Here is a 16,915-nt window from a genome sequence, read left to right as displayed (position 1 = left end):
TGACAAGTTTTGCCTTAATATGTTGATAAAATTTACATATTCTACACTCTTTAATCAAATGTCCACCCTGATTTAGCATAAACTAGAAAGGGCTTATCACAGATCGGGGGTAAGTTATAATCGTGAACAGAGTGTCTGCAAGACTTTCAACTATTTTTATGTCATAATTTGACACTGTTGTGCTTCCTGCTTTGATTGCATATAAAGGCCAGGGTCCTCCGAGTCAGCCCCTCAGGAAGTCAGTCTCTTAATGGCTGTCACACTGCGGACTCGGTGACTTCACTTTTAGGAATCTCTAGGAAGGATGGCTGACTTGCGTTAGTGATGTAATGAGAGACTTAGTTGTTGTGGTGGGAGGTGTGAAGAGAATGGAGTGGCACACCGCATCCTCTGTGAGGTCAATCGAGTGCACGGAAAACGTGGGACGTGGACACCCAGCAAGAGTGGGTGTGTCATGTCCATGCACAGAATTCCTGCGTGTGAGAAGGGGCTGCTAGCAACATTGTCCACAAAGGATTAAGGCTTGTGAGCCTCCAGACGCTACAGCCTGTGTAGCATCGGGCTGGTTTCTCTTTGGGGTTAAAGTTACTATTCATTCTATGAGGCCACGGACAGGAAGCTTACAGAAATTAGGTTCTGTACCGGTGAGGCTGCATGTTCAGTGGGCAGCCTGAGAACCCCTCTTTTTTTTTTTTCAGTACCTCCTCAGAATTGTCACCAGAACACCAGACATCCCCATTTGGGGTTTTCATCTTCATTGTTATTAAAAAATTATATTTACTGGTATAAATGATTATATAACGAGACAAGTTGGAGCTGGAGAAATGGCTGAAGAACTCCGGCTACTCTTCCAGAGGACCTGGGGTTGAGTTCCAGCATCCACATGGCAGCTTATAACTAGCTGTTTCTTCAATCTCAAGGGATCAGAAGCCCTCTTCTGCTCTCCTCAGGCACCAAGCATACATGTGCCACACACATGTAGGCAAAACTCCCATACACATAAAAATAAATAAATAAATAAATAAATAAGAGATTTAAAATGTAAAAATATGTGTTTAATTCACTAATGTGAATTAAAATTAGCAGGGTGAAATTTTTATATATAACCTGTTCTGTTGTATTAATGTGTTATATATTAATCAGTATATAAAAGATAAACAATTTATGGATAGTAAATGTTTAATCATTGTATTTTCATTTTATTTTTAATTTCTGTTCTCTCCAAATTTCTTATTGGCTTATTCACTGCAGTTTTTAATTTAAATCTGAACATGCATACACAAGCATACATGTCACAACACACAGACACATAAATAAAATTCTCATAGGAATTATTTATCCTCACAGTTTTTAAGCCAACACGAGTTTGCTATTGTGAGTAGAGTCATTTTCTTTCTTTGTAATATTTTTTTAATTTAAAAACTGTTTCGGTTTTTTGGAGACTGCCTCCACTACATGTAGCCTAGGCTAGACTTGAACATGCTTCAACTTCCCAGGGGCTGTAATTCCTACACCAGTGGGTATAGAACTTGAGCCGTTTTCTGTCAGGGGCAGACACGGTTATATGTTCTATAGTATTATGAAAAGTTCATTCAATCTTATCGTATTGCACATATACTCGGGAGTGGTTTATTACTAGCCTTTTGGTAAAAATTATAGCCTATTTAGGAGAGAGACAGAAACAGAAACAGAGACAGAGAGAGATTGTCTCTTTGGCAAGGTTTCCAAACTTTTCCTTGGAGCCCAGGGGCTTCCTGCAGTGGGGCTGGGCCTGCGTTCAGTTCACACCCCATCTCTCAAATAGTTATTTACTTCTCCACTGAACCAGTCTCTGGGGAGGTTGCAGGTTATGTTTCACAGTTAGTAGCCAGAGCCTATATTTCTTGACTCCTAAAAAGGAAGTTGAAACCTCTAGAATGAAAAGCAAGGTCTCTAGCAGGTGACTGAGCTGTCAGCCGCCGCCAGTGCTCCTACAGCGCAGCTTGTATTTGTGTGTTAGCTTGTGTCTTTATTTCCACCTCGACAATTGGGATGGAAACATTTTAGAACGCTCTTGTCAGGCTAACCCTTAATTAGCATTGCTGAGTTAAGGAAGTTTAAGACAGCTGTCAGGTGACCACGAGCGTGAGATGTGATTTGCTACTGTTGTCATCTGTGGACTTGATAATTATAATAATAGCGGTGTGGTTACTCTGTGATAGAAGTTTGACAGCTCACTTTTCCCACTTATCAAACTTTGACGCAGTTCTGAAAGTTTCTAGTTTCCAGGTAATTTATCATTCAAATTATTTAAAAAGCTATTTTGGACCACAGTTACAAACACTAATAAAGTTTTACATGTGGGTGACATTAACACAGTATTCTTTCTTCTTGATGTCTAGGGAAAGACTACCATTATCCTAAGGTGTCTTGACAGGTAAGTGTTTCGTCAACCTCTCTAACACAGCACTCCGGTTTGTTCCAGTTACAACAGACAAGTTAGGCCTCAAAAGGCTCGGAAGAAGGAATAATTTTGAGACTCAAAATATTTAATTCTCAAACTTAATTGCAACCTTAAAGATATTCCGAATCTTGAATACAACCTTTAAGGGCACCTTTAAAGATAAGACTAAGAAAGCCAAAAGCATTCAGGATCGATACTAGATGTTCCTGTTCAAAGAAGAAATGTCACCTCCCGGTGCTCATATACTTTGGGGCTGTGTCGCTGTGGTGTGTACGTTCTTTTTACTCTGCCTGATTAATGAGCAATGATTGTGATCAGTGTTTTCTATAATAAACCACCCAGTGTAACACTAGTTTAAAGCACTACAAGCTGTCGCACTGGGTGGGAATTGTTCATCTAGGCTTTCTTGTAGTGTACCCAGACACGGAACGATTTTTCAAATTGTGGTTTAACCGTGTTAGATGTTTTATTTTAGGGGAAGTAATTTGCTTCCTAAAAGAGCTATATCTTTAAGAGCTGTATCTTTAAGAGCTATATCTTTAAGAGCTATATCTTTAAGAGCTATATCTTTAAGGAGACATAACTAAATAATACTTGGTGTGCATACCAAGAATATCTGCCAAGATAAAGTTCAAAATATTCAACAAATAGAAATATACAAATCACAAATTCTAAATTCGTGGCCTTTGTTCTCCTAGTTTGCACTAAGTATAATATTATTCCACCTCGAAAGGGAAAGAGAGCCAGCATTGGGCAGTACCTGCTGTCCTTGCAGAGGACCCAGGGTTGCTCCCCAGCACCCACACGGTAGCTCACGACGATCTGTAACTCCACGGGATCCAGATCCTCTGACCTCCACAGGCACCCGGCATGCTCACGGTGCACACACACTCATGCATGGTGCACACACGTGCACATGTTGTATACTCACATGCACATGGTGCACACACATGCATGCAGGCCCTACTCATCTACATAAGGAAGTCTTCCATTTAAAAATTCTTTCATATTCTATAATGTGTGTGAACTTTGAGGATACTATGCTATGTGAAATGAGCCAGTCACCAAACAGACAAAGCTGTCTGATTCCTTCTGTATGGGGTCCTCAAGCAGCGAGTCTCACAGAAGCAGAAGTGAGGGGGAGAAGCTGAGCCTGAGAGGAAGGGATGTGGGACATTATTCAGTGCATATGGAGTTGAGAAGTCACGAGGATTGGGTGCACAGCAGTGTGAATGAAGATGCTTCACACTGTGAACTGCACACTTAAAAAGGTATGCCAAAATGGTTTAGTGCATATATTTTTTTACAACATTTAAAACAAATATATACCATAAATTGCTTTCCAAATAATTTAAAGTTATATAAGTAATTTATTAGATCATTTAAATATCTTCCAAATCATTTGTTGGTTTTATGTCCTTGTTCATATAGTTTTTTTTCAACTCTCATATTTTGGCTGAGATTTGAAATAAAGAACAACATAAAAATCTCCCACAGTGTCCTTACTCGGTGCCTGGCATTTGGTTCTCAGCTCAGACATCGAGGCTGATCCAACGAGTCAGTATTCCCCACATGGCATGGGTTCAGAGAGCTGGGGACAGAAATGGGGACAGAGCATGGCCCTTGGCGCTGCCCGCTCGCTGTGTCTCCGCTGGCCCCGCAAGGCAGCCATCCATTTGGGCATCGGGCATCGTTGTTCACTCCCGCCTCTGCCACTACAGCCCCAGGACAGTGTTTGAGGGGCTTGTCTGTGCCTTGTGGAATAACACTGTTATAGCTTTACCTCGGTGCCAGTACCCATTATTAATATAAAATATTCGATATTATTCACAAAGTGTTTAAGAGGAGGTGAGAATGGCCCACCATCATGCTAATAACGTCTGCCTTTATCGTGCAGGGATGAGTCAGCAAAGCCGACCTTAGCGTTGGAGTACACTTACGGACGGAAGACCAAGGGGCACAACACGGTGAGTCCGTCCTGGAGTCCCGTGCCAGCCTCAGGTGGGAGGCCATGGTGCTGAGATAGCTTACGTTATCTGCAAACAGTAAGCCCACCAGTGGTGCACGGCACAGGTGTGGGCTTTAACCTCACATGCAGCTCAGCTGACAGGAAGTCTGTGTGATTTGAGAGAACATTTTAGCTTTCTCTTTTGTACCTTAAAGGGTTGAAAAAGGTTTATTTACAATGTCCGTCCAGTTCTTTGGCCGACTCCTGCCCCTCTGATTGTGAGTTCCTTGTTCCGTGTGTGGTGCTTTTGCTTTGGGCCTTGGGGTTTTGTTTCTTTTTCCACTCTGTATCTCAGGCGGGCCTGAAACGCATTATGTAGCCCAGATGGCCCCAAGTTTGCAACCCTCCTGCCTCGGCTTCTGAGTATGAATAAGTTACAGACAGACATGTGACGGCAGCCCAGCATGAAGTAAGATTTCTTTGGAGCTCATGGTCTAGGGTTCTTTGACCACCTACAATATAGATGGCACTTTTTCTCTTTTTCAAATAAAAATAACTGCCTCCGTTCTTATAATTTAAGAATTATCTCTAGACTTGTCATACACACACTGTATTTGGAGCATACTTCCCCTTCCCCAAGCCCTGCCAGATCCTCCCCTCCTCTCCACTCCCCCAGCTTCAGATTCTTTCTCTCTCTCAAAAGTGAGGGGAAAGCTGAAGTAAACAAAACAAAGACAAGAAGACAAAACCCACCAACCCACAACAACACCAACAAAAGCCACACAGAAAAGCCTGGAATCACTGCATTTGTCCACTCTGCTCCTGGGCATGAGGCCTGCCGGGAGCGTGCCTGACACAGAGTAACATGTGGTGTGGGGACAGAAATTCCTAGGGGACCATTTCTTAAACGTAAGTGTGGGAAGAACAGGCCAGAGAAGGTCCTAGTACTCCATACAGAAGCACATTTGTAGAGAATGATCTAGTCCCAATGTTCTCCCACTAGAGAGTGTGTTAAAGAATGCTTTGGTAGGACACACCCATGATCCCAGCACTCAGGAGGTGGAAGCAGGTGGATCTTTGTGAGTTCAAAGTCGGGCTAGTCCATATAGTAAGCTCCAGTCCAGTCAGGACTGTGTAGTGAGCCCTTGTCTCATAAAATACAAAAGAAAGAGAGAGAGAGAGAGAGAGAGAGAGAGAGAGAGAGAGAGAGAGAGAGAGAGAGAGAGAGGAAAGAAGAAAAGAAGGAAAAGAAAGAAAGAGTTATATGACACATAAATGTACAAGAATCGAAAATGCCTGCTATTGGTTTCCCGATCTACCTACAAGAGTGGGTTATTAAAACCGGGAAATTAAGAAGCAAAGGACACACTGAGACGCAGGAGGAGCATCTCATTTTGTGATTCACATGCTTTATGATGTGAGCTATCCTTTTTATGGGAAACTTGAAACCACTCTCACAATCTTGACTTCTGAGAAGGGCTGTAAAACCTTCCTTTGTCACATTGTGAAGCAAGGGAGATTTTCCAGTGAAAACTGATTGATTCCACAAACATTAGTGACTGAGTACCAACAACAGTAAAATGGTTTTAGAGATTATGAGAGTTTGTCCCGAGGAAAGGAAAATAGCATATATTCGTCTAAAATGAGCTTAACTGCCATCCACCATCCTTGTTCATGGCAGCAGGCACATGAAAACCCAGGTGACGACTGCCTGTCACCTGCTTTGGACTGTAACACGGGGACTTTCTAAATCTCTTCTCAGAGCCTCACATCTTTGTCAGGTTAAATGTTTTATTATGAGTTCTAGATGGAACACACAACAGCTGCTTGCACAGCACAAAAGTGCTTGCTCTTCAGAGCATCCGCTGATGATGTGGAGACGCCCCAGTGGGCAGTCCTGAGGGGTAGTCCTGGATCACACTGGTTCAAACTGCATGGCTGCTTAGCCTTGTCGATCCTCTCTTAGCTAAGAGCCTTCCAAACTGAAAAGCACTCTAGCCTTACCCCCCCACACAACTGTCATCACCAATGGTAGCCTCTTGGGGTCCTCGGGGAACAGTCTTACCTAGGCCTAGGTTTTGCTCAGGTCTTACCTGCACAGCCCACTCATTTGTGAGCATCCGTACTTTACATCAGAATGCTCTAGTTCACTATCATGTGTCCATCGAGAACCCTGAGCGTGCACAACTGAATTATAACTAAATTGTATTTCAGTGTATATTTCATATGATATTGTTGTTTATGAAGGGAGCACTGTGAGTATCTTCTACTAGGTATAAACAGAATTGGTCTTTATTTTCACGGGAACGCGTTTATCTCTGACCGCTCCTTTGTTCTGTAGAATGCATTTGATGTAGTTCAAGGTATGAAGAGAGGAAGGAAAAAGTTTCAAGAAAGAAAAAAGGGTTCATGAGGGCTGAATATTTTGCACCTATAATTATTATGGCTAGGTGCTAATAAAGTATAGCAAAACACTTAGAGCTTAAAATTGAATATTTTTAAACCCTCTGCTTTCTTTCAGCCAAAAGACATTGCTCACTTTTGGGAACTGGGTGGAGGAACCTCCTTACTGGACTTAATCAGCATACCAATCACAGTCGACACCTTGAGGTGAGCGGGAGTCACCGGCTTCCAGGGGACAGGTTCATAGTGTCTGCGGGTGACCACAGCCCCTTCCTTCCCATGAGCTGGGACCGTAGTGCTTCCAGAGAAGTCTTGAAAGAGCCGAGGCTCCTGCCAGGGCTGAGCACGTGAGGTGCTCGCTGCCAGCAATGTGAATTATAAGCCTGCTAGAGGGAAAAGTGTCCACGAGGATTTGGGTGATGAATTCATTTTCAGAAGTATGAATGAAAAGCTTGATTCTTCCCACTCGATCTTAGTGTGAGTTAACTCAGCCACGGGATTTGTCTCAGCTGGCTGGTGTCAGTCTCTCGTGGAGTTTAACACACTAATGGCACTGGCCTCCATCCAAAGGATGCCTGTGTTGAAGAGGAGAGGTCTCTACTGAATCAGAACCCAGGGGTAAACCCCAAACCCACAGATGCTCCCACGCATTGGCCATATCAGATGTGGAAACTTGTGACATTTCTGTGTTGCTGGGACCTGATCTTAGCCAAGAAAAAAATACATTAAATCTGGAATACTTCTTACTAGAGACTGGCACAAACCATTGCTGTTGCCTAAACCGAATACAGAGGACCCCACAAGTATTTGTCACACTTCAGGCATGAAGAGCCCTAGAGACAAAATCGTGTCTTCTTTACAAGGCAGCTGCTTTTCTCATTCATAGAACCTTATTCTCACTTGTTTTGAGACAGGGTCTGGCAATATTGCCCCAGGTAGCTTTGAACTCATAGAGATCCACCTGACTGCCTTCTGAGTTCAAGGATTAAAAGCAAGTAGTATCATGCGTGTGTGTGTGTGTGTGTGTGTGTGTGTGTGTGTGTGTGTGCGTGCATAGGTATGTGTGTATGTGTGTGTGGGTGAGTGTGTGTATGTGTACTTGTGTGTACATACATACATGTGCATGTACATGTGTGTGTGTGTGCATGTGTGCGTGCTCACGTGTGGTGTATGAGTGCCCGTGGTTGTGGAGCTTAGAAGAGAGCATCAGCTCTCCCAGAGCTGGAGTTACAGTAAGGCATCCAGCATGGCCTGCGGCCCCACAACTGGACTGTTTTCACCAGCAGGCTTCCTCTTCGGCTTTGCCGTGGGGAGCAGGCTGGATGTCTCAGCTACTGTGCAGTAGGTGCTGGAATCCTGAAATGGAGTTGCTAGCAAGAGTGAGAGGAAGTAGAGAGCCAGCTTCCTTCTTCGTGCCTTTAGATAGGGCTGCCAGGAGATGATGTGGCCCAGATTAAAGGGGAATCTTCCCACCTCAGAGATTCAGATTTAAAAACATCTCTCACAAGCATATCCAGCCACTTGGGGTTTAGTTCATTCCAGTTGTAGTCAAGTTGACAATTAAGAAGTCACCACAGACTCCACTGGACAAAGCTAGGTTTTCATTTGTAAGGTTATCATAGCTTCTGGGACCCCATCTGGTGCAGACCCATGCAGGTCCTGTGCATGCTGCCTCAGTCTCTGAGCTCATGTGTGCACAGGACCTGTTTATTTGGAGGACCTTGTTTCCTAGGTGTCTTCCAGCCCCTCTGGCTCTTACAGTCTTTCCGCCTCCTCTCCAGCAGGGTGCCCTGAGCCCTGAGAGGGGAAGCCTTCAATAGAGACAGTAGGGTTAAGGCTGAGTGGTCCCAGGACTCTGGTTCTCAGCATGTGTGGCTGTGGGTCTCTGTTTGTTCCTGTCTTGGATGTGGCTGAACACTACTGACCTGTGAGTGCAGCACAGTGTCCTTAGTAGTCACTAAATTGCCGAGTTCTTTTAGTGGCACACAAGTGTTTAGTTTTATCCAAGGTCCCTAAGCTCTCTAGTGTCGGGTTCTTGGTTATGCAAGCATTGTGGGGTGGGGTTCCCTCTTCTGGACTGGCCCTTAAATGAAGTCAGATCTCGGTTGTTTCCTCTCACAGGCCTTGTGCACCGCTGCACCAGCACATCTTGTAGGCAGGACACTGTTGTACACAGAAGGGTTTGTAGCTGAGTCGGTGCATATGTTTCTCCTTCAGTAGTACGCAGAGCACCTTGTTGTTCCAAAGACGTTAGCCCACAGGGGTGAAGGCTCTGTGTAGTCACCAGCTTGATTTCTCTGTGCTCAGTGTGTTGTGTAGATGTTGCCTTTAGCGGTGGGGCCTTGTTGCCAGTTTGTGGAGAGCAGCCTTGACAACAGCCTAGGTTGTTTGGGGGTTGGAATGGAGCCCCTTTGGCCAACAACTTAATTAGGTGTAAACTGTTCCCAGTAATGGAAGCTTCATTTGGTGACAAGATGCTCAGCTAGGCTGTGTATATACATGGAGGCCCTTCAGTTAGGCTGCATTGTGTATATGTGGAGGCCCTTCAGTTAGGCTGCATGTGTATATGTGGAGGTCCTTCAGTTAGGCTGTGTATATATATGGAGGCCCTTCAGTTAGGCTGTGTATATACATGGAGGCCCTTCAGTTAGGCTGTGTATATACATGGAGGCCCTTCAGCTAGGCTGCCTATATACATGGAGGCCCTTCAGCTAGGCTGCCTATATACATGGAGGCCCTTCAGTTAGGCTGCCTATATACATGGAGGCCCTTCAGTTAGGCTGTGTATATACATGGAGGCCCTTCAGTTAGGCTGTGTATATACATGGAGGCCCTGCGATTCTGCTTATAAATACCTTTTCCCTACGACATTAGTTGTTGAGGGGGTGTTGTTTGTTTGGTTTGGTTTGGTTTTCTTTTATTTTGTTTTGGCTGGTTGGTTGGTTTGTTAAAAAAAACTTACAGCATTTGACCTTGTTGTTTGTTGTTGTTCCTTACTTTCTTTCTTCCCTTCTGCTGCTTCTTCCTTTTCCTCTTTCTTCTTCTTCCTTTTCCTTCCTCCCACTTTTTTTTCTCAAACAGGATTTCTCTGTTTGACGTAGTCTTAGCTACCCTGGAACTCTGTAGACCAGACTGGCCTTGAACTCAGAGATTTCCTCTGCCTTCCGAGTGCTGCAATCAAAGGTGTGCACCGCCACTGCCCGGCTCTTGGATGGAGATAAGAAAAGCTTCCTAGGAGGTAGCAAGTTTGTAGTTGACCATTGAGAAGAGGCAGTAAGAGTGGAGATGGGGAGGGTGGGGAGGAGCTAAGAGCCCGCTGCCACCTTGTGTTGCCAAGAGGCAGGAAGGCTGCAAGCAGAGGCCCACTTCTGCCTGTACTAGGACAGACTTGTATGTAACTAGGCAGGACAGACTCGTGGAAATTCAGGTTTCTACAGGAGGTGAAAACTTTCCATGTTTCTTTAATACCTCACTGCGTGGGGTCTGAGACGTCCTGTCCCTAGGCTCCCGGACAGCTGGAGCCAGCTTTGGGAGAGGGGACGGACCGGGTTGTAATGAATTAGGCCCAGGTCTGGGTCCAAAGTTGGGTGTGTTTAGTGAGGCTCTTCCTTCCTGTAGTTGAGCCACAGAGAGTTCTTAAACTGGAATTAGTTTAACACATAATTTTCTTGTTTAGGGCAAACCCCGGCACATTGAGAAACTGATGTATTGCCACATGCAATTAAATATTGTTTACCCTTGACATAATGTTCATAGAACAGACTTTGATTTGTAAGGGTCCACAGTTCACTGAAGAATGACTCCCTGGACTCAAATAGTATGTAAATGCAAAGAGTGTTTTATTCTGCAGAAGTCCCGAATGCTGGGCTCTCCCATTCATTACCAAGATAGAAAGACACCCAAGAGAGCTCACAGCCTGATTTAAAGCACATTAGGGAATTCCAGGGTAGGTGACCTCCATGTTAATCTGCTGGGTCCATCTCTACAGACATTCCATTACTGGGGTGTGGGGGCTGGAAACTTGCTGGGGAGGTCTGGAAACTGTTGCTGAGGATGTAGCTGAGGAAGTCTGGACACTGCCGCTGACCCATTGTCCTTGCCTCAGGCCAGGTGGCAGGGGCAGCTTCTGAGGCCTGGACTGCATGGACTTGCCCAGTTCTTGGAAACAGAAATTTAGGCATTCGTAACTGCCCACTTGAAGCCTGGCACGGAGTTGGCCTGGCCCTCTCAGATTAACTTGCAAAAGAGCATTTCCTGTGGACCAGTCTCACTTTAAGAATTTTTAAGCTGTTTACTTAGCTAACATTTTCTGTAAAGAAGGGACAGAGAGACACAGTGCTAGAAACAAAATGTTAGTTAATCTGTTTCTGTTCTGCCTGTTTTCAGGGTTAAAAGTGATTTTTATGTTGTACTATTTGACTATAGTAAAAAGGTTACAACCGTCTTATAAAACAGAACCAAACCATGGTACGCTAAAGCTCTAAGAGTAAAATTCGTTTCTTTACTAGTACATATTTAGTATATGACTCTTTAGAGAAGCAGACTGTTTATAAACTTAATTAGGTGACATAGAAATGACGAGCTAGACAGTAATTTTACAGATATGTTTGCTATTAGTATCTAAAGTATCCTTACTAAACTGAGACCACGGGCACAGAATTTAGATACTGTTTTGTATGAATTACCCAAAATAGCTGCTTTGACTGACCCCACAAAAAACCTGAATAGCATCATTTTTATCTCCTAGCAGAATATTTACCTGTTGAGTAAGAATGTTGGCTCTGAGCTGGGCGTGATGGTGCACAGATGTGACGCCAGCACTTGGGAGGCAGAGGCAGGCGCATCTCTGTCAATCCCAGGACTGCTGGGCCTACACAGAAAAACAGAGAAACTTTGTCTCAAAAAAAAAATGTTGGCCATGATTTAATGTCTACATACTTATTCTGAACATTTTCTAAAGCATTCATGTGTGTGTGTGTGTGTGTTTCAGTTGGCTAAAATATACACAATATAACATCTCCCACTGATGTACTTCATGATGAGGTCTTCTGTGGCATTGAGCACATGTCCACGGCTGTACAGCCAGCACCACCACATTCATTCCTAGGACTTCGTGGTCTTCCTGCAGTAAAGTTCCTGTGGGCTCCTAGTGTTTGACTCCATGGTGTCTTATATAATGAGGTCATGTAGTATTTGCCTTTTTGTAGTTTATTTAACTTAGTATAATGTCCTCAAGGTCATAGTATAGCATGTGTTGAACTTCCCTCCTTTGTAATAGCGGGCAGTGCTTCACCATCTGTATATCCTACAGTCTGTTCACCCATCAATCTGTCCATGGACTTTTGGGCTATTCTGCCCTTTGGCTATTGTGGATGCTGCTGCCATGAACACTGATATCCACATAGTGTTTCGGTCATAGGTTCCCTCTGGGCATAGTGGCTCATGCCTATAATCCCAGCAGTCTGGGACCCAGGCAAGCAAATGGTTCAAGGCCAACCTTGGATACATAGTAAGTTCCAGAACAGCCAGGGCTACAAGGTCTCAAAACACAAATAACAAATATTCTTCAGAATTCGGGCATAGACCTGGAAATGGAATGTTGAACCGCGTGGTGTTTCTGTTGTGTTGTTTCAGGAACTGCCACACTGTTTTCCAAGGCTGCGACACTGTTTTATACCCTTGCCAGCGATGCACAGTTAAATTTTCTGTATTCTCAGCAGCACTTACTTCCTATGTCTTTTCTTAGATAACAGCTACCCTAATGGCTGTGAGAGCACACTCTCTTTTTGAGTTTTTTTTTTACAACTTTCTCATAGTTGAAATTGTTGAGCATTTTTTAAATGTTTATGTGTATTGTTGTTTTGCCTGCATGTTAATGTGTATCTGTGTACCACATGCATGCAGTACTTACAGGGGCCAGCAGAGGGTGTCAGAACCCCCTGGAACTAGAGTCATAGACGCTTGTAAACCAGGGATTGAACCTTCTGAGCCATCTCTCCAGTCCTCAAGCATCTTTTCATGTGCTTCTTGGCCAACAGCTATCTCTTTGGAGTTATTGGAATCCTTTTTTAAATGGGTTATTTTGTTGTAGAGTTTAGATTTAGATTTATGTTTAATGTGTAGGAGTGGAGCCCACTGTCTGTGGTGATGGCAGAGTCCTCTGCTAATCAGAGCCCTGTTTTCAGAGAGACAGAGTAGTATAGCTGGAAAACAGACGACTTTGATTTAAAAGCACTTTTCCAGCTTACTAGTTATATAAATAAGCGCTTCTAATTTCAGATCCATAAAACGGGCATCAGTACATCTAGGGAAACTGCCTAGAAAAAGCTTAAGCGAGCCCGCTGGCTTCCCCATAAGGCTCATCAGTGTGTCCATTCCCTTCCGTATACATTGCGTTGCTGCTGACCTTGGCAGTGAGAGTTTTGCTCCTTTTCTGTGGAGTACCAGGTAAAGTCAGGTCTAAAAGTGGCATCATCGGACCATTCCCGTTCAGCTTCTCTGTCTGAACTGCATCATTCTTAGCTGTCATACTGAGTACCAGTAGGAAGGACCAGAGTACACAAGGCTCTAAGTGAGCTCTCACTCCGTCTTGGAATAATAGCATGCTGGGGTTTATAACTATATTAGATAAATTTCAGGACATTTCACATCTCAAAACAGTTACCACGAGGAATCTCTTTGTTTACAGCCGTTTTATCTCTTTAGGACGTTTTCTATTGTTCTTGTTTTGGATCTTTCCAAACCTAATGATCTTTGGTCAACCATGGAAAATCTGTTGCAAGCCACAAAAAGCCATGTAGACAAGGTGATAATGAAGCTGGGCAAGACAAGCTCCAAGGCTTCGGCCGAGATGCGGCAACGAATGTGGAGTGTGGTGCAGAAGGACCATCCGGTGAGCTTTCCGGTTTGTTCTGGCCTCAGTGCCACACCGAGTAGAGACAGTACCGCAATACAGCTTCTTTCATTTTCTGCATGGCTTAAAATGTGTTTGATGTAAATGAACTGATTTACTGGAAACTTACAGCAATTTCATAAACCTCAGAAAGAGCCAGAGAGGGGGAAGGCGCTGACGTCTCCTCGTCAGACAGCTGCCGTGTTCACTGCAATGTACCTTACCACTCAAGAGAAAGGGAGTTTTAGAGTAGAGTTCTGATATTGATTGTATAATCTCTGTAAAATGAAGATGAAAATCTGGGTTGAACTGGGAAGAGGCTGGCTGAAGCTACAGACTGAAGCAGGAGCAGAGAGTCAGCTGCCTCCCCAGCAACAGGCGTCTGCATTCATTCAGTGGCTGTCATGTGACTCCCCCACCATCCACAAACTATCAAGTTATAGAGTTGCTGTGGTGGCAGCACAAGTTTTTTAGATACAGTCCTGAATGTCATCATCTAGCAAACTAAGAGAAGCATTTCCTAGTGTCCATAGTTTGTGCGCCTGCGTCTTACAAAGAATCAGGACCAAACTCAGCCAAGCAGCACTCACTTTACATAAATGAGAAGCCCCTTAAAGATGATGTCCTTGTAGGGAAGACCAGCAGTAGCTGGGTGGAGCCCTCGGGAGGCAGAGGCAGGCAGATCAGAGTTCGAGGCCAGCCTGGTCTACAAAACAAGTTCCAGGACAGCCAGGGCTACACAGAGTCTGTCTTGGAAAACAAAACAAAACAAACAAACAAACAATCAAACCAGAGTAGCAGACCACAGAAGTGAATGGGCGCCATGGTGTTATGAAAATTGCCATTTCTGGCTTCACACTTAAAATATAGCACAAAGTGAAAGTTAATATCATAGCAAACTCTATGACAGAAAATATGGTGAACATCAATGACGAGAGTAAAAGGTGTCTTCTGAAGTAAACAGAAATTCCTGAGGACATAGCAATACACAGCTATAATCAAGTATATCTGTTTATTAACAGGACCGGGAATTAATTGACCCATTTCCAATACCTCTGGTCATTATTGGAAGTAAATATGATATTTTCCAGGTAGGTGCTTCCATGTCTAGCTGTTCACTGGGCATGTGTAGCTCTGCTTTTATGGGAAAATGATGAAATAAGAACAGTACCTCTGGAAGGGACCAGCTCAGAGACACCCATGTAAAAGATTTTAGAAAGGACGATATGATAAGGACATCCCAAGGAGGTCAGGAAAACGAGCCCATTGGTTAGAACGGGGTGAGGCAGAAACCTTAAAAACACATCTTGGCACTGAGGGGTAAGACTTACTCCCCAACTGTAAACTGCAGAAAGGAGGGAATTAGTTTCTTCTTATCTTGGCTTGTCAGGGAGTCCTTAGGGTATTGCGCGGGATGAAATGTGTGCTTATATCTGGACTCTCTGAAGCCAAGCGTTTAAACAGATCTGATAGCAGTAGGAGACTGCGGCTTGTTCAGTCTCTCCAGATGTGAACGTGGAGGTGACCGAGCCAGACTCCTCAGGGTGGGGATTTAAAAACAAATAATGTGTTTCTCCCCACGTGAGCTGTTGAGTCCTCTGGCTTATTTTTTCCTTGTAATAATTTTCTTCCACAGGATTTTGATCCTGAGAAGAGAAAGGTGATATGTAAGACCCTGCGCTTTGTGGCACATTACTACGGAGCCTCGCTGATGGTCAGTGCCTCCCTGCCCTCTGGGCGTGTGGAGAAAGGAGAGGGCTGCCCAGATGGGAATAATAGAGACCTGAGCTCGCCCCGCCCCCTTCCTTCTCACTTCCAAAGCTCTGCTTAGACAGGGCCCCTGCAGAGCCCTCTGCCCATGGCCTCCCCACCTTCCTCGGCTTGTGTCTGTAAGCCCAGGCAAGCTTCAGAGATACGTTGGTGTGTTCACACATTTTTATTTTTGTCTTCAAGAATTAGAATCTATATTCCTTCAATGGAAGGGCCCAGAAAGAGGGGGGCAAGGGCGGGATTTAAATAAGATGATGTTTTATGTAAAAGCAATGCTGGTATAGAGGTTAAAATCATGAATCTTGGAGTCGAGCTGCCCAGGTCAGTGTCACTGTGACCAACTCCTTGATAGACAAGGATTCTGGACCAGCCACTTAAGCTTCACATCCTCTGAGGTAAAAACGAATGGGAACCATGCCTGCCTGCTTCATGAGGAGCGGCGCGGGCCTGAACTGTGGAGCCAGTGAATAAATAGTGAATAAATAGCCCACCTCAGGAGACGGATGGATGGGGCAGGAAGTGCTCAGGTTCAAGGCAGCCTGTGCGGCTCAGAAACAACCCGAAAAGCACAGGGTTGGAACGATCTTCTGAGGTGGGGCCAGACTTTGCTGGTTATCCTTTAAACAAAAGATAAAATGTAAAACTATTTTGCTGGAAAATACTACCTTAATTTCTGAACTGCTTTTGCTAGGCAAACTTAAAATGTTTGCACGTTAAAAGAGTAATTGTGGGAATTAAAATAGTCGACCTTTTCTGGGCCTCTATAATGAGACCCTGTCTCAAAAACAAACAAAACAAACAACAACAACAACAACAAACAAGGCTATCTTAGCTGTTGAATAAATAGTTGGTGGTCTGCTTTCCTGAATCAAAGTGCTCAGAGAAATGTAGAGCCCCAGGGCAGGGTAGAGCCTGTTGCTGCCCCAGCTGTACCAGCTGTACACGCTCTGTATTCTGTGTATGTTCAATATCTATGCATTTAGAGCACTTCCCATTTCTTTATGTGTTCTCTTTACCTTCTTAGCCTGAACTCTGTCTGCCTATACGTCAGGCTTTGGAAAGTTTTTTTTGCCATTTTGAAAAGAACCAGTGGGGAGGAAGTTTCTAGTTTATTCATTTCCCCTAATGAGTGGAGAGGAGCACCTCCGAGGGTGGGAGGGGTGGCTCTGGGGAGGACACGGGGAGGAAGGAGAAGGGGGGAGGCGGTGAGGGGGGGTTCCCAGCACTAAGCTGACTCTGGAGCACCAGCAGGAGTGGAGGGAGGGGTTTGAGAGGCAGCAGATGGTGAGATGAGTTGGTGCTCTCCCACCCCTCGACCCTGAGAAACATTTGTGCTTAGGCTTTCTCCTCGCCCATGTGATAAAAACAAAATATTACAAAATTACATAGTTTAAAGCAATAACAATATATTATATTGTAACAAATATATAATTTCTTAGTAAAACTAAGTACAACAATC

General features: G+C 44.3%; 1 protein-coding gene across 1 annotated transcript in view; it reads left to right on the top strand.

Annotated features, from left to right (window-relative positions):
* Nucleotides 1–16,915, top strand: part of Dync2li1 (dynein cytoplasmic 2 light intermediate chain 1) — a 29,196-nt gene that overhangs the window by 1,992 nt on the left and 10,289 nt on the right. Inside the window, exons 3-8 of the mRNA XM_021149080.3 lie at nucleotides 2,382–2,416; nucleotides 4,341–4,410; nucleotides 6,913–7,001; nucleotides 13,500–13,686; nucleotides 14,709–14,777; nucleotides 15,323–15,400. Coding sequence (XP_021004739.1) covers nucleotides 2,382–2,416; nucleotides 4,341–4,410; nucleotides 6,913–7,001; nucleotides 13,500–13,686; nucleotides 14,709–14,777; nucleotides 15,323–15,400 — 528 coding nt within the window. The remainder of the gene's footprint in view (nucleotides 1–2,381; nucleotides 2,417–4,340; nucleotides 4,411–6,912; nucleotides 7,002–13,499; nucleotides 13,687–14,708; nucleotides 14,778–15,322; nucleotides 15,401–16,915) is intronic.

The sequence above is a fragment of the Mus caroli genome, unplaced genomic scaffold (assembly GCF_978045245.1).
Source record: "Mus caroli unplaced genomic scaffold, Mus_caroli_1 scaffold_18, whole genome shotgun sequence".
In the NCBI taxonomy this organism is placed as follows: domain Eukaryota; kingdom Metazoa; phylum Chordata; class Mammalia; order Rodentia; family Muridae; genus Mus; species Mus caroli.
Note: the sequence above shows the minus strand (reverse complement) of the source record. Positions and strands in the feature narration are given on the sequence as shown.